Genomic DNA, 24,614 nt, shown 5'->3' on the forward strand with positions numbered 1-24,614 from the left:
AAGGGAGGGGGTAGCCCAGGGAAGCAAGGAAAGGCTGGATGCTTTTGTTGCCAACTTTCCAGGGATCTCCCAAAGATTGGGGATTCCATCTCCAAATAGAGAGATTTGGCCACAGGGGTCTCACTGTCCCTCTAAAAAGGCAGTGACAATTCAGTGAGTGGTGGCAATGAACTTAAGGAGTGAGATACGCCCACAGGACGAGGGTGGGAGGCAAACAGCTAAGTTGTAAGCTGGAGCTCGTTTCGCCACAGTAGGCAACCAAGCTTGGTTCAGACAAAGGAAGGGAACCCTTTGCAGGCCTTTGTGAGGAACCATTGGGGCCAGGCCCGACTAGGGTTACCATCTCCAGGTAGGGAGATTCCTGGAGATTTTCTGGTAGAGTCTATGGAAGCCAGGGTTTGGGGAGGGGAGAGGCCTCAGCTGAACAGAATGTCATAAAGCCCACCTTCCAAAGCAGTTATTTTCTCTGTTGGGGGGGAGAGATCTGTTCTCTGGAGTTCAGTTGTGATACCTGGTGATCTTCAGGCTCTACCTGGAGGTTGGCTATCCTAGTCATAGCAGTCAGTGCTTCAGAGCAGGGTCTGCTAGATCCAGGTTCTTGCTGTAGAAACTGAGTGGGTGATTTTGGACCAGTCACAGACTTTCAGCCTAATCTACCTCACAGGGTTGTTGTGCAAGTCAAAAGGGGGATAGGAGAATGATGTAAGCTGCTTTGGTCCCCATTGCAGAGAAAAACTACTTTTCATCCTGGGAAACCATTGTTGCCAATCTCCAGGTGAGGACTGGAGATCACTCAGAATTACAACTGATCTCCAGGAGGGGGAGGAGATGGAAAGCTGAAATCAGGGGCAGATAATGGCAGGGTGATGCTTGGCTGGGAAGGAGAAAGGGTTGCCAACTCCAGGTTGGGAAATTCCTGGAGATTTGAGAGGTGAAGCCTGGAGAGGGTAAGGTTTGAGGAGGGGTAGGACCTCAGACAGGTACAATGTCATAGACTCCACCCTCCCAACCAGCCATTTCCTCCTGAGGAACCATTGTTGCCATCTCCAGGTGAGGGCTGGAGATCACTGAAAATTACAACTGCTCTTCAGGTAGAAAATGGTGGACTCTGTGTCATTATACCCTGCTGAGGTCGCCACAGCAAATTGACGTTGAGTGTACAAGGCCTTGGCACTCTCACAGAGCCTCTTTCTAGAGCTCGTTGTATTTATTTCCTAGTATTTATATATGTTTAAACATCTATTGGGCAGAACAAAGGAGTAGAAAAAGGAGCTGCTTAGCTAAGGGGGGGGGGAAGAAAGTGGGGAACCATCATACCATGATTTGGGTGGTAACCTGTCATTAGTGCACACCGTAGTTTGGTGTGATGTTTGAACTGAGCCTCTGTCTTTGTAATCCTATGTAATCCAAAAATAATCAGTTAACACGTTAACACATCTTCCCCTCAGGAATATTGCAGGATGTCTTGGAGTAGCGCAGTATACTGTGGGCACATCAGAGACAATTGGATCAGGATTCTTGTTTGTAGTCTTTGTCCACTATTAATCTCTGTTGAATTAAATGAGATTTATACAGAACTGGGCCTAAATTATGATTTACAGTCCCAAAGAGATTATCAAAAACGCCTGTGAATTGTTGAGAAACTTAGCTACAGTTTGCTCACATATGGACAAACTTATCTATTTTACTTCATTGACACTCTGCCTTTCTCCCCAGTGGGGACCCAAAGCACTTTACATTGTTCTCCCCTCCTTAGGGTTGCCATTTGCCTGATAGCAGCGGGGGAATCCCCAATTTTGTGGGCTTCTGGCTGGCAGGAGGGAACCCCTCAAGCAGTAACATTACATGCAACATGCCTGTATCACCTGGAAGTGACATTGGAATGTCGACAACCTCAGGGGTGAGGCTCTGGTATTTGGACAAAACTTTATGGTTTGATGCTGATTTTACCATAGAGTTTTGCCCAAAATTCAGAGTGTTGTCCCCAACATTGCCTATGTGACGTCCGGGTGACACAGGCATGTCACGTGCGAGGTCACTGTTTCATGGGGAACGGGGCGGGGGGGGGGGCGTCACTTCCCACTCCTGGAACATCCCCTCCATCACCCTGCTGGCAGGTGAAAGGGACCTGGCAACCCTACCTTTCCTCCATTTTACTATCGCAATAACCTTGTTAAGTAGATTAGGCTGAGTGTGTGTGTCTGGCCCAAGGTCACCTAGCAAGCTTCATCCATTGCAGAGTGGAGATTTAGCCCTGGGTTTCTCAATTACTGGTCCAGAACTCTAACCACTACACCACACTGGCTGTGCTGGGTCTTGGCCGGTCGCCACAGATACACTTCACTGAAAGCTGAAAGCTGGATACACAGTCCAAAAAGCTGGATACACAGTCCAAAAGCAAGCCGAGAAACTCCTCCTTCTCTCCTGCACATCCGTCATAAGCAACCATGCTCACCTGGCGTGCCCTGCATCTGGGACATTCAGGTGAGCTAGGTGGGGATTCTGGCCTCAAGGTGTCTCCAAGTGGGGGTGCTGGGCCAGGCTCTGGACCAGACTTTCCCTCTGACTGCACCTCAGTCTCTTCGCCTTGCTGCCCCTCCTGCGCAGCTGCTGGGGCATCTTCTCCCTCAGGTGCTGGTAAAGGTTCCTCTTCTGGGCTGACTCCAGAGAAGGCTGGGCTGCTCCATGCCTCTTCCTCATCTGAGGAATAGTCAGCCTCAGTGGAGGCAGGACCCATGACACTGGCTCTCTTCTCTAGTGCATTCCCCCAAATGAAAGAAATTTGACACCAGAAGCATATTTTTGCCTTCAGGAATTTCAGGAATTTGTTCATTTATATAAAACTTTTAAAATCCCAACTTTTCAAAGGCCCCATTTGAAGCACAACTGTTTCAAGCAGGGCCTCTCAGAGGTCCAGAGAAGTCTGGGCCATTCCCAGCTCCTGAGGCTGCTAGCCTTAATAAAAATAAAAAATGACACACATGATTCACATGAATACAAGTGGCAAAACATATCAAATGCATAAAAAATTAACAAGTGTTTAAATGTGACACCCCTTTGAGCTTGAGGGTTGGACTAAACCACCCTCCTGCCCCATAACGTTCCCAGCTCTGGGTTGGGAAATTCCTAGAGATTTGGGGGTAGAGGCTTGGGAGGAGAAGCAGGTATTCTGGTTGTTTCATGACTTTGTATAAATCAAAGATCATATGTGAAAGAGGCCAAAGTTCTCCCTCATGTATTTATGTGGAAGTATTTATTACAATGAGGCTAATATTCTTAGCAATCAAATCTGTCTCCTTTTAGTTTATAGTTATTAATAGCCATTACTATTGCTTATATTGGTTTAATAGCTTATTTATAAATGGTAATCAATACAGCATTAAAAAATAGCAGAAAGCTTCTTCGGTTAGTCTGCATAGCTGATATTGTTCTAGCTTTCAAAATTTCTTCTAACATGATACTGAGTGTATTTATAGATAGGATTAATAATCTCAGGAGGCCCACCATTGCCTACTGAATCTCTACTGTAATCCTTCCTGCAATCCTCAATAATCAGAGGGGCGAGAACAGTCATGATTAACTGTGGATCAAACTATAAAGACACTAGGCTTGCTAGACCCCTTGATGGAGGCGGGGATCCTTTGCTGCCAGGCAGTACTGCCCTGCCACCAATCAGCTGGCCAGCAGGGGGGAGGAACTCATCCTGAAAAAGAGGGAGATCCATCTGAAGTGCAGCAACGTGTCTACATCAGTGCTCATGTGACACAGAAGTGATGTCATCACATCCAGGTCATCAGGGCGACACTCTGGTATTTGGGGGGAAATTCTATGGTAGAAGCCAAATTTGCCATAGAGTGTCACCTGATGTGATGGCGTCACTTCCGGGTCATGTGGGCAGTGATGTAGACAAGTCATCATACATCAGCTGAGCTTCCCTGCTGCTCCCTGTTAGTTCCCCCCTATCCCCTGCTGCTTGCCAGGAGAGACTGTTAGCAGTCAGACCGCTCCTCTCACTGAGGGGCATTTTATAGCTAGCATAACCATAAACACCCTTCCTAAAATATAATCTCAAATATCATGTGCAAGATGCCACCTGGCCCAAAATGACACAAAATGGATGCCAGTCAGAAGCAAGCCTGGACATATGGTTTAGAAGTGTGAGTAAGAGCATCTGGCTAGCTAACAACCTCCTCCACGCCCCGGAGGGTTACGTAATTTAGGACAATGGGTCTCCCAAGAACCTATGACTCACCACTAACCTCATCATGTCTCAGCCTCACTTCCTTGCACTTATTTACCTTAATTAAGCAACAATTAATTCTATTAACCAAACCTAGTAGCTTTTCTCATCCAGTACTTGCGGAGTCACCAAGCTCTATAGTCCACTTCAGAAAAACCCATCAAGCCTCTCCCATCTTTTTGTCCAACTCAGGAAAAACCCATTGTTATTGTTTTGCTGGCAAGCCCATCATACTTGCCAGAGGGCACATTTTGCCCTATATCAGAAGAGGTTCTGCTCCCCAGGAGTGTGTGTGTGTGACTTGGAACCTCTCTAACACCCCCAACTTCAATATGTTGTTGAAGGCTTTCACAGCTGGAGTTCATTAATTGTTGTAGATTTTCTGGGCTGTCTGGCTGTGGTCTTGGCATTGTAGTACCTGATGTTTCACCGGCAGCTATGTCTGGCATCCTCAGAGGTACAGCACAGAAAGATGGTGTACTCTCTGTCAGTGCTCCTTCTAAGCTGTGGAGTCTTGTCTGATCCTTCATTAGCATGTCACAGCCTGGGAAATTCCTACAAGATAATGACTCAGCCCTACTCCACCTTCCTGAGTAGATATAAATTACCTGCCTACCATTTTTCTTCTCACATTGATGCAGAGAGTACTCCATCTTTCTGTGTTATACCACTGAGTATGCCAGTCACAGCTGCTGGCGAAACACCAGGAACTACAATGCCAAGACCACGGCCATACAGCCCAGAAAATCTACAACAACTAACCCCCAACTTTATTTGGTCTCTTCTCGCCATGAAACACTGGTCGGCTTGCTGCTCAGCTTGCTGCTTTTGTGGACCTCTTTTTTTCAAGACTGGTAATTATAGCCTTTCCCAAAATTGCTTTTCCCCTTTCCTCCTTGATTTCCTCTTAGCTAGCCTTGTATGTGTTTTCAGTTTATGTGTGGATGCTTTTTGCTCATGTTTAGTTTCTTTCAATAAAAAACCTTCCAGTTGAACATCTGCTTGGTTTATTTGAGAGTTCTCTTAAGGGAAAAATCCTGGTATACACAGGTGGAGAATCCCAGTTACCCACTCTTGCTCTGTCTCCTTTAAACTAATTCCCTCAACTAATTAGGAGACTGCCTGTTTGGGTAACAGGACCTGGCAACCCTAACACAGACACAAAGTTTGGTACAAGACTAGTTGTCTGATCAAGGCATATTGGAGGATGCTTTTACTATTGTACAAATAGGAAGAGCTGTTTAAGAAAATGTGGCTAGCAAGATCTGCTAGGTGTCAAACTGCCCATTCAGTTACTTTTTCTTGCTTCAGGGCAGGGCCAGCCTCATGAATTGGCAAAATAGGAGAATTGTGGGAGACCAAAGAAGAAGAAGAAGAAGAGATTGGATTTATACCCCACCCTTCACTACTCAAAGGAGTCTCAGAGTGGCTTACAAACTCCTTTCCCTTCCCCTCCCCACAACAGACATCCTGTGAGGTAGGTGGAGCTGAGAGAAGTCTGACAGAAATTGCTCTCTTTCAAGAACAGCTGTGCCAGAATTATGGCTTGGCCAAGGTCATCCAGCCAGGTGCAAGTGGAGGAGAGGGGAATCAAACCTGGTTCTCCCAGATTAGAGTCCGCGCACTTAACCACTACACCAGACTGGCTGCTACCAAACACTTGACTATTCTTGTGGATCCTTTTATATCTAACACAGTGATCCCTAACATATCTCTGCCCACGTATCTCCTGGCACCCACTTACTTCTTCTCTAGCATGTCTCTTTCCCAAAGCAAAAGAGCCAGTTTTGGCTTTCCTCCACCTAATTAGAGCAGGAGGTGCCTCAAAAGAGACCAGGGGACATCACATTTACATCCTCTTTCTCAGGGCTCTTTTTGTAGGAAAATGCCTAGCAGGAACTCATTAGCATAATAGGCCACACCCAACAGCAGGAACTCATTAGCATATTGGGCCACACCCCTGACAGCACAGCTCATTAGCACATTAGGCCACACCCCCATGTTACCAGAAGTGTGGTTATCCAGCCACACCCACCTTTTGCTTGTTATTCTGTTGACCTTGTTTGTTGTCAAAACCCAGGGCTTTTCTGTAGCAGGAACTCCTTTGCATGTTAGGCCACACACCCCTAATGTAGCCAATCCTAATGAGTTTCCGCTGTTGGGTGTGGCCTATTATGCTAATGAGTTCCTGCTGGGCATGGCCAACTTCTGAGCCAGCCGGAACTCCGTTCCTGTGCGTTCCTGCCCAAAAATAGCCCTGCTCCTTCTAGAGGAACTGGCTGGCCACTGTGAGAGACAGGCTGCTGGATTAGATGGACCAATGGTCTGATCCAGCAGAGCTCTTCTTATATTCTTATCTGTAAGGAGCAGCAGTTTCTGTTATAGGAGAATGCTTTGCTTGGAACCTCCTAACATTTTGTGGATCTTCCCAACATTGTGATTTGCCCCACCAAGTGGCAGTCATTTTATGGGGCCCATTACCTATTCATAAAATTCCAGAAGTGGCCACAGGCTCAACAAGATGGGGACCCCTGCTCTAATATCTACCTGTCATTTTACACTCTATTGGAGTTTCATCAAGGACTGCAAGCAGATATGTCTTTGCACATTGTTGAAACTCCAGTCACCCAATACTAGCCATCTGTTTGATAGGATCCTCATGGGACTTTCCTATTTACTGGCTCCTGCAACTGCATCCTGTAGGAACAGGCAATTTGAAGCACAGCTTGGTGAATCTCAGTTCCAGTTTTCATGCCTACATCCCATTGGTTAACCAAGTTCTTTGGTGGACAGGTAGTCCTCGCAGATCCTCAGAAAATTATAACTCTCTCCTCCCATCAGAAAAGAAAGCAGACAGTGATTGATTTGCTCAGGGATCATGATCCAAGGACTTATAAGGACAGCAGAATGCTCTGTAGTCACAATTCTGTTGTTCTGTTTCCTAATCAACTTAACCTACGTAACTATCAGTGTATCATGTTGACAGAACAGATCACTTAAGACGATGTATGTAAATGTGCTACACAGAGTTCAACAGCTGTTTCCCTACCTCTTTGGTAATATTAGAGCTTAGAGCAGTAATTGCTCCTTTAGGTTGGCTGCTGCTCATATCTACTGATGCAACCTCTGGTGCTGGGAGCCACTCTTTATACCCCAGCAATCCCATGGGGAAGAGCAAGTTTGTTAGAAACCTGTATCTATACACGGGTTGGCTAGATTTGAGTCCAGTAGCACCTTAGAGATCAGCAAGATTTTCAGGGTATGAGCTTCTGAGAATCAAAATTCCCTTTGTCATCTGAATCTACCTACACAGCTGCCCCCTGGAACTATACATGGACTGCTGTGGAATTAGTGGATCAATGTTACAAACAAGGCTGTTTTCCAGGAGAGTTATGGGGTCTTCAAGAAATGGCCAACAAAAGGAAGTTTTAGAGAGAAATGATGCTGTATAACTTGCAGATTTGAAATCAAATTAATTTCAGCAGCAGACTAGTACACCAAACAGGCTTCAATGTCTTTTAATGCAATATAAAAAAAGAAATACATTACGACAAAAAAAAAGACTGTACCCTTTTGCTCTGCAAAATAAGCACTACAAACATTATGACATTGAAATGGACTTCCAACTCAAGCAAGGAATATTTTATAATAAAAATTCTGGGTGATCTGAACCTTCCTATCAAAAGCCAGGTTATAGTTACCGCATACAGGGCTTATTCCTATTTACAATACTATATGCAATCATCTTAGATATATTTAATGAATAATATTGTACATTCAACCATTTGAACTTATAAACATGGCGACCATTGGTATAAACCTGTTACTATGGCCACTTCCGTGTTTTAAAATTAGAATGACAATATACATTTTACCATATGCATTAGGGTTGCCAGCCTCCAGGTGGGGCCTGGGGATCTCCCGCTTTTACAGCTGAACTCCAGCTGACAGAGATCAGCTCCCCTGGAGAAAATGGCTGCTTTGAAGGGTGGACTCGATGGAATTGTACCATGCTGAGGCCCCTCCCCTCCCCTGGATCAACCCTCAAAGTCTCCAGGCATTTTCCAACCCAGACCTGGCAACACTCATATGCATTCAGTCAGAACCAGGCCTTGCCAGGACCTCATAGGCCTCCTAAGCAGATACAACACAGTCTTGGCTCTGTCCAAACATCAGTAATCTATTTAGTTCTGAAAATCCAGTGCCGTAGAAGCTTGCCTTGAGGGATGTTCTGGGCATACATTCTGTGCTCAGATGTGCCACATTGGCTCACCATCGCATTCGGGCAGCCAGCAAGTCAGCTGCTCAGGCCTACAAAAGAACCTTCTGGAGTCTGTTCATTATTTCTTCTTTTCTAGTAGGCCTGATCTAGCAAATTCTGCATTTGGATCTCTGTGGTAATTCAGAAACTCAAATATTTGTTTCTGTTATGGTATGCTGGAACACACAAGTGTTAACTATTAATTTAATTATTATTAAAAATAAATGTGTTCTATTTTGGAGTCTACCCAGAAGTGGGCCTCAAAAGGCCTACTACAAAGGGAGACAAAAGGTGTGTGGTGTGACCCCCCGTTTCTATTCATAATTCGGATCTTTTCTGAAAATCATATTGTCTTTCAGGTGATACATGGGGGGGGGATTTGGAGCATATACAACATTTGACAGACTTGTCTAGATTTTCCAGTTCTGTGCTTCTTGGCAAGTAGCCCCCTGAAATACTTTTAGAACAGGTCTTCCTTTCAAAGAAGTTTAACAGAATACTTTCAGAAGTGAAGCTAGTTTGTGATCTTAAACAAGAGAGAGTAGCTCAGTACACTATTTAACATTGCTTTAGAACCAAGTTCCATAATATCATGTTTTTTTATAGAATTCATTGAAGTTAATAAAATGTGGTCTGATTAGGGTTGCCAAATGTATCTTCGCCGGGAGCAGGGGGCTCCCGGCTGGCGTCTTGTGCGCGCATGCGAAGTGCGCCCCCCCCCGCACGCTGATTCCACGGTGTCGGAAATCGGGCCTCCAAAGCGGAGGTTTATCCCCCCCCCCACTTGGCAGCCCTAGGTCTGATAATACTGTTCAAGAGTATGTTTACTAGCTTTTATTGTAAAGACATTTGGTCTAAATTATCTCGTAATTATATGTAATGCATTTTATAGTTGCTGTTTGTATGTTTGGCTTAAGACCTCGGGTCAATGAAGCTAATAAATGAAATGGAAATGGCTTAGAACCAAGAAAGCTTCTTTACCTTTTACAAAATTATAAAACATTCCCTGAAGTATTTTTGGCTTTCTTTCATAGTTTTTAAAAGTGTTTAGAGAAGGGAGCACTCACTGGAAAAGACCCTGATGCTGGGAAAGATTGAAGGTCAAAGAAGAAGGGGACAGCAAAGAATGAGATGGTTAGACAGTGTCATAGATGCAATGAACATGAAATTGAGCAAACTTCAGAGGACGGTGGAAGACAGGAGGGCCTGGCGTGATCAGGTCCATGGGGTCGCGAAGAGTCGGACTCAACTGTGCGACTAAACAAGAAGAAGAAAGGCCTCCCTTACAAACCTACTTCTAAGGTGCTTTATGCAAAAGGGAGTGAATAGTAAAATACAAGATTACCAGTCAAGCACTTGCAATCAGCAAAACAGCAGGAAAGCAGGGACTTGGAAGTGATATCACTGCATTGGGGCACCACTCTAGGATTTACCCAACACCCTATGTTTTAACCAATTGGAACAGTGTGGCCCAGGGCAGAAGGACCTGGCCACCACAGCAAAATATACTCTCATATTACAGGTCTTGTAAAAGAAGTCCCCTAACATATGATCTTAACATGGATACCATGGATAGCAAGCCAGATAATTAAGGGGACTGTACTTTAGTTTGTTTCACTTAAAAGAGTTTCTAATAGAACATATAAAACACTACATCTTCAAATGTCTGTTAATAGTACAAACAGAAGTAGTTCCTTTTCTATGTTTATTTGGGTATCATCCTAATAAAGGGGCATACTGTTTCATATACTTCATTCAGTTATAAATATATTGTTGTTTGCTTTAAACATAGTACATGGTGAACTTGGAATAGTAGAGAAAATGCACACACACAGATTGGTACCGATGTAAGGCTCTGAAAAGAAAATATTGAAATGTATATAAATGCATGATCTGTGTGGCTCCAACCAGAATGCACATCAGATCACACCAAGGAATGACTGCATCATGATTTTCACACTGGGATAAGTATTTTTTTCTGAATTTCTAAAGGCACACCTATGTTTCTAAAAATAAACTACCAACAATATAACACTCTTATTGTTTTCTCATCTATCTTAAGAAAAGCTTGATTCATATTATTCAAAGGAAAAACAGTACATTTTTGATATACTGGAAATAATGTCTATTTCAGTAGAGAAACTTAGAGTGCTATCCTAAATAGAGTTATGCATCCATAGAAGTCAGTGGTCTTAGCAGAGTCCAATTCTGCTTACAATGATACTGATATTGATACATTATAATTTCATCCTCTGTAATATTAGCAATAATCTGTGTGAGGCAAAGCTCCCCTGGCCTTCCCTGAAGGGTTAATGTGAATGGTAACAGGCCTGGTCCATCCTGCAGATGTTACTAATTAGTCTCTTGGCCTACACAGCCCTTATCGTCTTCAGGGCCAGAGATGGAAGTGTGGTAATTAGCTTCTCATGAGAACATACGGCCCATAGGTTGGGAGGGGAAGAATCAGGGGTGAGGTAATCTTCTAGAGCAAGGGTGTGAAACTTGTGGCCCACAGTGGAACTGGCTGTCTTCTGCTTCTTCTTCCAGTTCTGCTGCTGCTGCGTCATTGTAGGTTTGCAGCTTATAGAAACACACCTGAACAGCATACTCGAGATTGCAACAGCACAGACATTTTGACATAATAATTCAGAGCAAGAGGTGTCAGTTATCTGACACCGCTAAATAAACAAAATATCGCAAGAGTGCTAATGTTTTAAGCATGTTTTTAAGTTTAAAAAAAACCCTTTGTGTTTATGTCCTTTATAAAGTTTACATCTCCGCTCCCTGGCATTACATTTTATGACACACATGGCCTGGTCCAACAAAGTCTCATTATGTCATATCCGGCCCTCATTAACAAATGAGTTCGACACCCCTGTTCTAGAGGCTTCTCCTGACAACATGTCATCACCTGATGTTGTTTGGCCAAAAAACTATAATTGAGTTAAGACCCCGAAGAAGAGAGACTAGCTTGGATTCTGTTGGACTAAAAACCTAGATAGTTACACTAGTTTTCTTGATTTCCTGCTGCATGATTTTAGAGTGGTGTATTGCCTTTATTCTGACAAAAGTTAAACAAAACTTCATAAACATTTAAAGAATTAAAGTCTGGTTACTTGTGTACAACTGCCCTGTTCAGCCTTGGACTCCTTGACAGTCTGCAATAAAATGTAATTATGACAAGGTCTTTACTCTCAGAAAAGATAGCCACTATAGGCCATAAACAGCTTAAGATAAAATGCTTTTACTTAAAAGGTTCTCTGTGGAGGTAGTGCAAGTGATCCAGCTCTGGTCTGTGGATTGCTTCTATTTCTCTTCAAGCAATTCTCAGAAGTTCTCATTACCAATCTAAACGGCATTATCCAAGGACTACTGCATTATCCAATGAGTGTGCCTTTAAGGATGTCATCCTACAGAAAGCATACCGTCACATTTCCCAGATCCTTTGGTGTCACAGTGATTGAGAAAGCATTTAATTAAAATACAGCATAGCTGTGCAATCTATATTAATTTAGATTGTACAGAAATATTATTTGCTTTTTCTGGCAGCAGGCTAGGCATAGGGTGACTGTTTAAGGCGGTGGTGCACTAGAAAACTCTTCTGTTGTATTGTGGCTCAAAAGACAAAAGGTGTGTAGTTCCTTAGGAGGAAGTGTAGGGTACCCATGACTACCAACTCAGCTACCACTAGTGAGAGACTCCACTGAGGTTCAAATATGCGTCCACAAAATTAGATAAGACCAATTTTGGAAGATATTTTAAACATTTTGGCAAAACTTTGTGCAATGGTTACTCTGGAAAACTTGTCGTTGGCTTGGATCCTATTAAATTTTCACACACACTAGGTAGTCTCTGTGCCACAGCATACTTCCTCTTCTGCTAAAATGCCCACTTGCACTAAATCAGTGGTTTTCAGTAGGCCCTTGGGCAAATGGAAGTTTTTGGAGGTCTTTTCTTCTTCCATGACTGCAAATCTCTACTGATCTAATAATAGGTTTTGGTTTGTTTTCAGCCGTGGAACCTAGGCTGACTCATCCGGCTTGGAGCTGAAGGCTATCCAAACTGGAGAGGTGGTCTTGCTCTGTCCCAGGACAGTCACACAAAAATGTACATAGCCCTCCCTGGAGCAAGAGGAGGCGTGACCTAACCAGCTTGGATGACTTCCTCCACTGAAGGAGAAGCAGCACGTTGTGCAGAAATGACTACTGAGCACACAAAGAACTCTTTCATAGAATGCAAGCCAATATCTTATTCTAGATTTTCAAAAGCTATGAGTTTATCAGAGAGCCAGTTTGGTGCCGTGGTTAAGAGCGGCAGGACTCTAATCCGAAGAACCTGGTTTGATTCCTCACTCCTCCACATGAAGCCTGCTGGGTGACCTTGAGTCAGTCACAGTTCTCTCAGAGCTCTCTCAGCCCCACCTACCTCCCAGGGTGTCTGTTGTGGGGAGAGGAAGGGAAGGTGACTGTAAGCCGCTCTGAAACTCCTTCTGGAAGTGAAGGGTGGGGTATAAAACCAATTCTTCTTCTTCTTTCACCCCTGTATTTCTTAGAGATCTATCTGGCAGTTACAAAACTCCTTCAAATCAATCATCATAGTGATTTTTAAACAAATTCTCTCACAAGAGAGGGACCCAGAAAGACTAGTGTCACATAGGTACAGCCATTCCTTAAAGATGCCTGCTAATATGTGGTTTAAGACAACAGGGTTTATTTCAATGGAACTCTGACATGTCCCTTTTCCATCCCACATTTACTGGAATTAAAAAAGATACAATATGAAAAGTTATAACATACACATGTCCTTCCAGAATCACAGTGCTTACTAATGCCTATCAATTACTCTAAAAGTTATATGGAATGGCGAGAGCGATCTTTGGTACTGCGAGCTGCACTGTTATACTGTTCCGTGGGCTGCATCCAGCCAGCTTTTCCAGCCAATCTTGCTTAATGCCCGGTCTTACTACAACCCCCACCCTGCATGGCTTTTGTCCACGTAGGTCCCAGAGCCCCAGCATAGCCTTTTTAGTGGTCAAAGGGGATCCCTCTCCTCCTTTTTTCACCAATGGAAAAGCTGGTTGGATCCAACCCACTGTCTTTACATAGTCGATCTCTGTCCAGCGTCATCAAGATTGAGATTTTGTTTTCTGGCCTCTCTACTGAACTCTAAATTAGATTTCTCTGTATCCTTGCAGTCCTTCATAGTTGCCCCCTCTTCATTACCCTCACGCTTTCCTCCACTTTTTTGTTGGATTTCAAGCGGACGCTTCCAGCGGGGTCTAGTTACTATCCATAAAACAATACCACCGAAGACCACAACGAGAACGCCAAGAGTGTTGACAAAGACAGCTTCTTCTGGAGAATCTTTGTAGGCAGGTGCTTTCCTTATGAGAAAGAAAATTACTGTAAGAGAACAAACTAATTTAAAATCATTTTTTTTAAAAAAGGTCGAGAATACTTACAAGGCAAAAATAAGTTTTTCTGTAATTCCCATTAGTACCGTTGCAATCACGGTTCCAAAGAGGAAAAGGCCAGAGTAAACATGGATCGGCATAATCTTTGCCCGAAGATAAATGGGAGCAAAAGGAAGCAGGAAGACTACAAAACCTAGAACAAGCTAAGAAGAAAGAGTATTGAGTTATTTTATTGGTAAAATTCACTTTGAAATGTTACAGAGACAACAGTTTGTTCCTGAGGTGTGGCTGTTAAAGCCATCTTTTCGGCACTGTTGCTAGCTGAGCAGAGAGAGTGGGATAGACAAATGCCAAGTTAAGCCTTGTCCTTTTTCAAAGCTCTCACAAATGAATTTCCACACATGGTGGAACTGTTCTACGGCTGACAACTATTAGGAGATTATCTGAAAGCTATGCAGGAGGGGAGCAGCTGTGGCCCAGTGGTAGAGCATCTGCTTGGCGTGCAAAAGGTCCCAGATTCAATCCCTGGCATCTTCAGCTAAAAAGGCCCAGGTAGTACGTGATGTGAAAGACCATGACCTCACACCTTGGAGAGCTGCTGCCGGTCTGAGCAGATACCTTAGACTAGTTGCTGCCGGTCTGAGCAGATAATACTTGCCCTAATGGGTTTAAATTACAAGTGGAAAGGTCCAAGCTGGATATTAGGAATTTTTAAATCTTACAGTGAGAGTAGTTCAGCAGTGGAATCAGCGACCTAGGGAGGCGGTGAGCTCCCCCCCCCCCCCGGCACCCTTAGCAGCTGGACAAACTTGTCAGGGATGTTTTAGGCTGATCCTGCACTGAGCAGGGGGCTGGAGTGGATGGTCTGTATGGCCCCCTTCCAAGTCTTTGATTCTGTGATTCTACTGACTTTGATGGACCAGTGGCCTGGTTCACTATAAAGTAGCTTCATGTGTTCATGCATTCACATCACAGGATCCTGTTTGCAATTTCCCTCTTTATATATATTTTTTTCTTAATCAAGTTAGTGTGTAATGGTGAGTGATTATCAAGAGACAGTACTCTTAGGCCAGCAAGATTTGCACTGGAATATACTGAACATCTCTAAAACAACCCATAAGCATATATAGAAATAGACTCCGCTTATTTAATAGGGAAATAAAGATTACTTAGGAGGCCAAAGAATGCTTTGCTGCAACTTTAAAATAGTAAAGCTGAAAATGAGTGTCTTTTACTTGTAAGCTTTGTCAATAACCTGTAGCAATGAATCTGTGAATCATGAAGTGCTCAGAAGCTGTTTAGATGCTTACACACGAGTCACCCTACGAAAACATACGCTTTATGAGAAGACTGAATGTTCACTTGAAACTCTTTGAGAAGTAGCCACATAAATGCTCATTGTTGTGTATGATTAAATGGCTTTCATTCCAGGATCTTAAGGAAACAAAAGGTGGGAGGGCGGAACTAAACAAACAGTGCAGGATTCTTTCAGCTTAAGTAACATAAGGATCATTTCCTTTGTAATTCATTATCCTGATTTGCTGTTTAACCAGTTTGAATAAATACTGGTTAATGTGCATTTTTTCTACAATTTTTTTCTGCACATCTCAGTAATCTTGAAACAGTCTTCTGGCAAAATAAACTATCAACCACTAAAATCTCAGCTAGGACATTCCTTGTGAGTACCTTCAAATTTAATAGACAACCACAACACTCAAAAACTGGGCATCAATCCATGAAACTAGCCAACCTGGACATGGGGAGTCAATGCTTATCCTAGGAGTGGGTCCTTTATTTACTCCTTTTTCTTAAAAAATGGCTGTCAAACTCCTAATACAACAGAACCATCTTTCTTATGTGAAGCGTCCTTTTTGAGGGGTGGGGGACAACAGTAATATTAAATACTTGCGTCAAGTTAAATATTCTTGTTTTGTGAAAAAATGTTGCTCTTTTTGCTTTGTATAAATTGAAGTATTTTCTAGGCACATGTGCCAACGGCAGGTGGCTCTCATGGAGAAACTACAAGTAGAGCTGAAATGACGTTTTTTACTGATACCGTCTCAATATGAGCAGAATGACACAAAAGACAGAAATGGTCTTGCTCTGTGTATAATTTGTTTTTAATTTTGTCTTTGCTCCCAGGACAACAGAGAAGAAGATATTTGCTGGCATTTCTCCTTAGTGTGGGAATTACTTCAAATTCGTTCTCTCTGCTGTGTCTTTTGGAAGGAAAAACCCCCCACTGATTTTAAATGTTGTCTTTATTTCCAAACTGGCTGCGATCTGGTGAAGTCAGCTCTAAGATGCTGGCCAACTATGTTCCCTCTTCCAGCATGATTACCAGACTGGGAAGAAAAATGTGTTTTCCAATTCCAAACAAGGAATTTGCAAGTTGAAATGCATAAATACAATTTACAGATTTGTATAATGGATTCTGCCAAGTCTGGCTTACTTGAGTACAAAATTTTGTGTTTAGAACTGTGCTGAACAGAAACCACCAATTAAAGCTAATCAGCGCAGGCCGTTCAGCTGGGAAAGCATATTGCTAATAAAGATAAAGATAAAACAGAACATCTTACGCACTTTTGAAATACTGTTTATAAACAGCGTCTAACCTGTAGAGAATACAGAATGACGGCAATCAACCCAATCCAGCTGTGCAGACTGTACATGTTAGGGATCTTCGCGGTGTTATGGAAATCAAAAACAGCCACCAGTGAAATAATTGCAAGTGTCAGAGCAATGGTATTTAACCCAGCGTGGATTAATTTCATCAGAAATTTGCTGCATTTCCTGGTCCATGGTAACCGGTACACAACAATGGCTAAAGATTGGGGGAAGGGGGGGGGAGAAAAAGAAAAATGTGCACATTTAGAGAGCAGTGTAATGTTTACATTCTCTAAACAATTTGAGTCTATTAAAGCCTTGTTATCAGCTTTCAGAAATTTAGCTACAAATCTGGTTAACGCTCAGCTAAAAAGCCATAAAGAGCAGGGGAAGGGGCGCATCCAGTCTTCCCCCTCAAAACGCACAATTTTTCATGGGATGTTGGCTACTGAATAAGCAGCAGCACCCACCAATGGAAAATGCTATCAGGGCCGAGACATTATTTTCCCCTTTACTTTGGCACGCTCCTTTCACGATGTTGCCTCTTTCCTTATTCCTCCTATGCCATTTCAGAAAGTGTTCCCTGTATAATAATTCCCCAGCACATGGCAGAAAGCTTTCCTTAGGACACTTTCCCCACCTGCCTCTGTATGCATCTGTGCCCATCTTGTAGGACAATGGTATTTGTTCCCCCAGCAAACTTGTTTTACTTAAATGAAGATGATTTAAAACCAGAAAGTGAAATGATAATTAAATCGACAATTTAAAGCCATTCTCATTTTCTGATTCAAGCATTTTGTTGGCAAAAAGTATAGCCTAACATGCTTCTATAAAAATGAAGATATTTTATTACATATATTAGCTGCCTTTCTCCTAGGCTTGCCAAGTTACCCGCCGCCGGTGGATCGGGCCCCGGGGGGCACCCCACCCCCAAAGCACGCAACATGCCTGGCGGCAGCACGTAACCCACAGGTGATGTAATCGACGTGCCCGACATGATTGCGTCACTTCCGGGTGATGTAATTGCGACTCCCGGACCAGCGCTGGACTCCCCCACTCTTCATAAGGTAAGGACTTGGTGACCCTACTTTCCCCCTTGAGGAACTCAGCATCTAAATAAATAACATCTCCTGGCAGTCCCTGGCCCAAAAGACATCCATCTTGCCTTGAGTAAGGCCAGGGCCTTCTCTGCCCTGGCCCCTGCCTGGTGGAACATGCTCCCCACTGAGATCAGAGTCCTGCAGGAGCTCCTTCAACTCCACAGGGCCTGTAAGATGGAGCTGTTCCACCAGGCCTTTGGCTGAGGCAGTGGACATCCATGTATGGCCTCCCTGAGGTTTCTGTCACCGATCCAACAACTACTGGCTATTATCCATGTACCAATAGGCCAGGGAATTTCTCGCAACCAGCTAATCTTCTGGTCTTTGGGTTGTGACCACCATTTTAATGTTTATTATGGTGTTTTAATATTTTAATTATGTATTGTACTTCTGAAATGTTGTTACCCACCCTGGGAAGGGCTATAAATATGAAGAGATAAATAAGAAACAATATAACAATTGGAAAAAATACATTAAAACAATATAAATAAAACAACATAAAAATACATAAAAGGTCACAATTTAGATGTAGAAACTCCAATTAGGGCTGCCAATAAATAAAACCTGAATGAGTCAAATGTAGTTCTAAATAAAGCTGCCTTCGACTGCCTCCTGAAGACTGACAGTGAGGGGGCCAGACACACCTCCCTGGCGAGGATGTTCCATAATCATGGGCAATGCTCCCTCTAAGCTGCGGAGTTTTGTGAGCAAAAATTCTACTTAGTGAGCTATTGGCATTAAAGTTGTGAGCAAGCACTTTGGCTGCTGCATAAATTAGTTTGCTCTGGAGTTATCTTTCCTGAGCTCAGACAGAAATGTGTCAGCTAGAAGCTAAAACACTGTGAACTAGCTCACACTAACTCAGCTTAGAGGGAACACTGATCATGGGGCTGCCACCAAAAAAAGCCCTCTCTTGCGGGCCCATGAGATGAGCCGCTTGGATTGACAGGATGGTGGAGGTGGAGGAGGAGAGATTGGATTTATACCCCGCCCTTCACTACCCAAAGGAGTCTCACAGTGGTTTACAATCTCCTTTTCCTTCCCCTCCCCACAACAGACACCCTGTGAAGTAGGTGGGGCTGAAAGAGCTCTTTTGAGAACTGCTCTTTTGAGAACAGCTCTGATAGAACTATGGTTTGCCCATGGTCATCCAGCAGCTACAAGTGGAGGAGTGGGGAATCAAACCCGGTTCTCACAGATTAGAGTCCACACACTTAACCACTACACCAAACTGGCTCAGGAGGGCCTCTTCCTGTGATCTTAATTCTTGGGCAAGAATGTATGGGAATATATATGCAACTAAACAAAGACTTTATATTACATAAGAGGTTAAAGGAACAGGCCACAACTCACAGGAAGTGGGCATGCTTGGTACATAAAGACCAGGTTGAATCCACGCATCAGCTGAATATGCACAGAGGCTGTACTATAGCAGTCCTTTGCAAGTGGATTGTCTAGTCCACGCAGGAAAATCCATTTCCAAATGACTGCTATAGTGCCATGATCATGCAATATCCAACAAGGTGTAGACGCAGCCTACACAAGGTTAGGTGGTAGACCCCCTGCTCCAAACATCAGAAAGCTGCTGCCAGTCAGTTATTGCCTAGATGGTAAAACAGTTGGACACCATTATGTTTGACCCAAAACCTCTGGTCATGTAGCCCATATGCCTTTTGCATGACACAATTGTCTCTGTTTTGAGATAAGAGGACACGTCTATTTGTTTTTGTGTACTCATGCAAGGACACTAAGCTAGATAACTTTCTTGAAGATAAGCACCTCAATCCCTGGCCCGAGAGAAGTCCGACTGTCCTTGACCAGGGCCAGGTGGAACACTCTGCCAGAAGATGTCTGTGCCCTGCAGGAGTTGTTACCTTTCCACAGGGCATTCAAGGCAGAGATCTTCCACGAGGCCTTTGGTTGAGGACAGCAACAGGACTTCTTTTGGCACTCTCAATTCCCCATCCCTTATAACCCCTCCCCCCAGGGGAGACTGGGGAGTTAGGATTTCTCCCTCATCTTATATATTGTATATACACTGTTTTTACTTACTAGTATGTACTGGACTGTTTTAATTTAGTTTTATATCGAGTTGTAAGCTGCCCTGAGCCCTGCTTAAATCCAAATAAATAAATAAATAGTACAAAGGTAGGCAAGACAGACTGTGGGTTAACCATCTAGAAGCAAGGGTGGTAACCATCACAGAAAATCATTGTAAATAGCCATACTATTTGGTTGAATCTAAAGTATCCATGCCCTGACCTAGATGGTCCAGGCAAGTCTGATCTTGTCAGATCACGGAAGCTAAGCAGGGTCGGACGTGGTTCGTACTTGGAGGGGAACCACCAAGGAATACCAGGGTTGCTATGCAGAGGCAGGCAATAGCAAATCACCTCTGAATGTCTCCTGCCTTGAAAACCCTACTGGGTCACTAAAAGTCAACTGCAACTTTATGGCACTTTCCACCACCAAAATATCCTTAAGGTTCTGCAGTACCAACCCATGACGCTGCTTTGAAAGTCAATATTCATCACATGCTTTATTATTTCTTACAGAAAATTAACAGTACTTTAAAGTTTAACAGAATGTATTTCTTCATAAGCTTTCTTGAATGAGAGCTTACTTCCTCCTCCAACGCACTGAAGCATACATTAATGTATTTCTTCATAAGCTTTCTTGAATCAGAGCTTACTTCCTCCTCCGACACATTGAAGCATACATCCATTAATAATAATTGTCATCAAGTTGCAAACAACGCACGGCAACCCCTCATGGGGGTTTTCAAAGAAAGAGATGAGCAGAGGTGGTTTGCCATTGCCTTCTTCTGCATAGCAATATCATTAAGCCTGGTTAAAGACCCAGCAGAAAGAGGGTGTTACAATGTAAGGCCTGTAGTAAAAGAAGATCCAATCAAAACAGCAATCCGTTCACTCAAAGCAAGTGTGAGATCCTCCCAAAGAGCATCTAAATATCAAATCTTAACGCATGACCCAACACCAAGTACTGAGTTAGAATTCATCAACAAATTCAAGACAATGGACAACTGGGACTTTGGCTGCCTGACTCACTATAGGTGCTAATCACGTTTCCCACTCACAATTTGCTGTTGTTATTTGGGCATGACTCATACCCAGTTTGAATGAACTGATAGCTTTTTAGATTAGATCTTGTTTTAACAGGGCTCTCTTTATAAAACCCTTCCCCGTTTCTGCTGGGTCTGATAGTTTTAGGCCAATTTCCCATTCCTTTGTGCCCCCTTCCCACACAGTTTCCTCCCTAAACTCCTCAGCCTCAACAATTTCATGTTCCTAATGGAGACACAGGGTTGAATCCAAACTAAACATTCCATCAGCAGAATAGAACTTTCCTGCTCTCCCCCAAAGCCCACTAATATTCAGGAAATGCTGCTCCTGGGGAACCGGGGACCCTAAAACAATGTTGGGGAGGATGCAATGGGAACAGGAAAGTGGTGGAAACGGCCAGCTTAGTCTGGATCCAACCCACAGTATTGCTGTTGAGCATGCCCAAGACTCTCATGCATATTCCTTCACCTCACCATGGTTAAACAAGGTGTAGCATTAGTGTAAGTTAGTGCCAACATGGTTAAAGCTAAACCAGATTCCCTTGGGACCAGGGTTCAACCAACTGGACACTAGTTTCAAGCTCTAGGATGGCCCTTGTTACCATTACTGTGGGTTAGCACCAAGACAAATGTAAAACAGAGGTCAGTTTCAGGGAGTAGCCATGTTGGTGCGCCGTACAACAACTAGTATCTGGCAAAAGGAGCTTTGACTCTCAAAAGCTTATACCCCCGAAATCTTGTTGGTCTCTAAGATGCTATCGGACCCAAATGTAGCTGTAAAATAGAGGGGAGAATGTGTGAAGATGTAACAGTATACTCCTAAATCTAACAGTCGCTAGAAGATCAGGAATGCTACATCTGCATCAGGCTTTTGAGAAAGGAAAATAGGTTTTGGAAGTATGATGGAAGTTGGAATCATGCAAAGTGGTAGGAGATGAGTGATGTAACTGATATGGTTTCTGATAGTGTCATAAAGGTACTGAAGCGTGTATACTCAAGTCAGTCTTCCTGAAGCTCTATCTCTAGCAATTCCTTGAGGATACTGAGATATGCAAAGAATTTGCAGAGGCTGACATCAGCTATAGAGGCAGGGGTCATTTGGGGGGGACGCGGGGGGACGCCATCCCCCCGGGTGAGGTGCGGGAGGGCGGGGCCTGGAGCTCCCTGCTGGTGCCCGCTGGAGGTCGCCGCCGGCTGTGGGGAGGACACACTTCCGGTGATGTCAGGGGGTGTGGCATATGCTAATGAGTTATGCTAATGAGTCCCCCTAGCTCTTTTTCTACGAAATGACCCCTGTAGAGGTAATGTACCCAGCATGTCTTCTTCCTCTGAACTTTCCAACAGTCCAGCTAAGTGGTTTAGGAGAAAGATAGGCATGCACACTCAGTTGTTCACCAATATATGAACAGTATGTAGACAAGTGCTGGATTAGAATATCTAAAAAACCCTCTGTAAGTGTGCATGTTTGGACAAATGAGAATGAACAACATTACCATTAAGACCCTACATCCTTATAACTCTTCTAATATATGTCCACCACATGCCAAAGTCTATATATTTCTACTATATAAGTCACAAAGAAACCTCTGTTTCCAAATGGAATGTTCTGGAACATGAACCAATGTATATTTCTCTATTTTATAGTAAGCCCAATATTGACATTTTAAAGCTTTTTTCCCTCCAACTGCACATATTAATTTTGGCAATTTCACAGATTTATTTTTGAAGAAAAGCGTATTTAAACTGAAGAGGTAGCAGACTTGTGCCTAAGTCTGCAAAGCTCGCAAGAAGAAAACTAGTTTAACCTTAGCTGGTACTGTAATAAGAAGCTATCTTATGAATGTTTGTTTCAGTGTGACACATTCAATGGAGTTTATTCCCTTATCAAATCTGTATAGTTCTGCAATCTTAAAGATAATCAACGCTTTATTATATGGTCAACTGACCATTTTCAGTAATACAATACAGTCACTTGAACAGACAGGCAATTTATAGTGCTTGTACTATTTATAGTCTGCATTTCTCACTGAGACCCAAGGTCGATTATTCAGTGTCAGTCAATGCAATCAGTATGACGAGACATCTTATTAGATGTCTATGTACAGGCAATGTATAGATGTCTATGTACAGCAATGTTATAGGACTGCTGTAGTGAGATAATAGCTGTGTGAAACAAAACATTATTACACATGCTATGTTAAACAATGCAGAAAATGGTATATGAGAGTAACAAAATTCTTTTATCATCCAAGACCTAATCTCAAAAAATAGCCCCTCTTAATAATATATTTATTATCCCTGATGAGAAAAAGGTGAATTGATCGCCACTTTGGGGTCAGGAAGCAATTTTCCTTCAGGCCAGTTTGGCCAGGGATGCTGGATGTTTTTTTGTCATCTTCTGGGGATGGAACAGGGGTCACTGGGGTGTGGGGGGGAGGTATTTGTGAATTTCCTGCATTGTGCAGGGGATTGGACTAGATCACCCTGGAGGTCCTTCCAAATCTATGATTCTGTGATTCTGCTATATGGCTTGGTAAGTAGCCCAAAGTGAAGCAATTACTTCACTTCTAAATCCTTTATAATTGTTACAAAATCACAGCACGTGGTTATAGTCTCCAATATCCCTTTCTTTTTTGTGGGGGAGCATCAAGTCGTAGCTGACTTACGGCAACCCCCTAAGTTTTTCAAGACAAGAGATATTCAGAAGTGGTTTGCCACTGCCTTCCTCTGTGTAGCAACCCCTTGGCTTCCTTAGTAGTTGGTTGCCCATCCAAGGACTAACCGGGGCTGACCCTGCTTCACTTCCGAGATCTGACGAAATTGGGCTTGCCTGGGCTATCCAGGTCAGGGCAATCCCTATACTACTACACAGGCAGAAATTATTATGTGAAAGAATGTGCTTGTAACAAACCTCAAGGGTTGCTGAAGGCAAAATGTTGACAGTTTGCCAAAAGAATAGTTTTCATATTTCAAGTACTGGAAAGCTTACACCCAAAGGTAAAGAAGGTCAACAAGATCTATGTACCATAGCATACATATCCTAGTAATCTGTTACCACAAATCTTTTGTTTAACTAATGCCCATGGTCTTCTCCAGATGCTAAGACAATAATGCTAGAATAGAAAATCCAGTCTTAAACATGTCAAAATAACAATACTATATCTGACATCAAATTTATTTTTTAAAGAGAAAGCTGTTTCTAGTACATACTTTGGTCCCTGGGGTGCATACATGTGTAACACAGATTGATTTTCATGTTTTGTACATTCCCCTAAAATATGTACTATTTGAAGGGGTTCTTAATTATCATTACAAATAAAGTAAGGGAATAAACACACCAGGAGAACAGTTTAGTCTAGCGGTAGCAACTTGGCTGAAAACTTTTTCCACTCATTTCAACAAAGCAGATGGTTACAAAATAACTTGCAGTTCAACTATTCCCTTTACGCAACATTCTGTTTTCCTACAACTCAATACTCCCTTTTGTCTTCTCACATTCTGGATGTTCATTTTTATTCCAGCAACTTGTGCAAAGCGTTTCCAATTTCCCTTATGTTAACAATTTATTTACCCTTCAATAACGCCGCAAAGAAATGACTCAGAAAGCCTCTCTTCCTCAAATTGTGTATTTTTTTATGCTGCAGAATCATCATGCCACAGCTTTGCAACCGTTTGTTTTCTCTGTTAACTGCTCTCTTGGAAAATATGGCGCAACAATGAGACAGAAAAATAAGGATATGCTCAACATTAAGAGCTCAAGTACAGCTTAACTAACAGTGATGAGACCAAAATAGAATCTAACAAGAAAGGGGACCCGCGATACCCGCGGGGGGGAGAGCTCTACGCAGAGCAGGAGAAGGAGGAGGAGGAAGCAGCAGGAGGTAAGCTTCCCCCCCACCCCTGCCGATTCC

At 43.1% G+C, this 24,614-nt stretch overlaps 1 protein-coding gene across 1 annotated transcript in view; it reads right to left on the reverse strand.

Moving 5' to 3' along the window:
• Nucleotides 1-13,009: 13,009 nt before the first annotated feature.
• LOC107107050 (cytochrome b reductase 1) overlaps nt 13,010-24,614 on the reverse strand; it is a 20,181-nt gene continuing 8,576 nt past the window's right edge. The window contains exons 2-4 of the mRNA XM_015407267.1: nt 16,530-16,738; nt 13,963-14,117; nt 13,010-13,884 (exon numbers count right to left, since the gene is read on the reverse strand). Of these exons, the coding sequence (XP_015262753.1) occupies nt 13,599-13,884; nt 13,963-14,117; nt 16,530-16,738 (650 nt within the window). The 3' untranslated portion in view covers nt 13,010-13,598. The remainder of the gene's footprint in view (nt 13,885-13,962; nt 14,118-16,529; nt 16,739-24,614) is intronic.

This window comes from Gekko japonicus, unplaced genomic scaffold (assembly GCF_001447785.1).
Source record: "Gekko japonicus isolate JY-2015 unplaced genomic scaffold, Gekko_japonicus_V1.1 scaffold66, whole genome shotgun sequence".
Lineage (NCBI taxonomy): Eukaryota > Metazoa > Chordata > Lepidosauria > Squamata > Gekkonidae > Gekko > Gekko japonicus.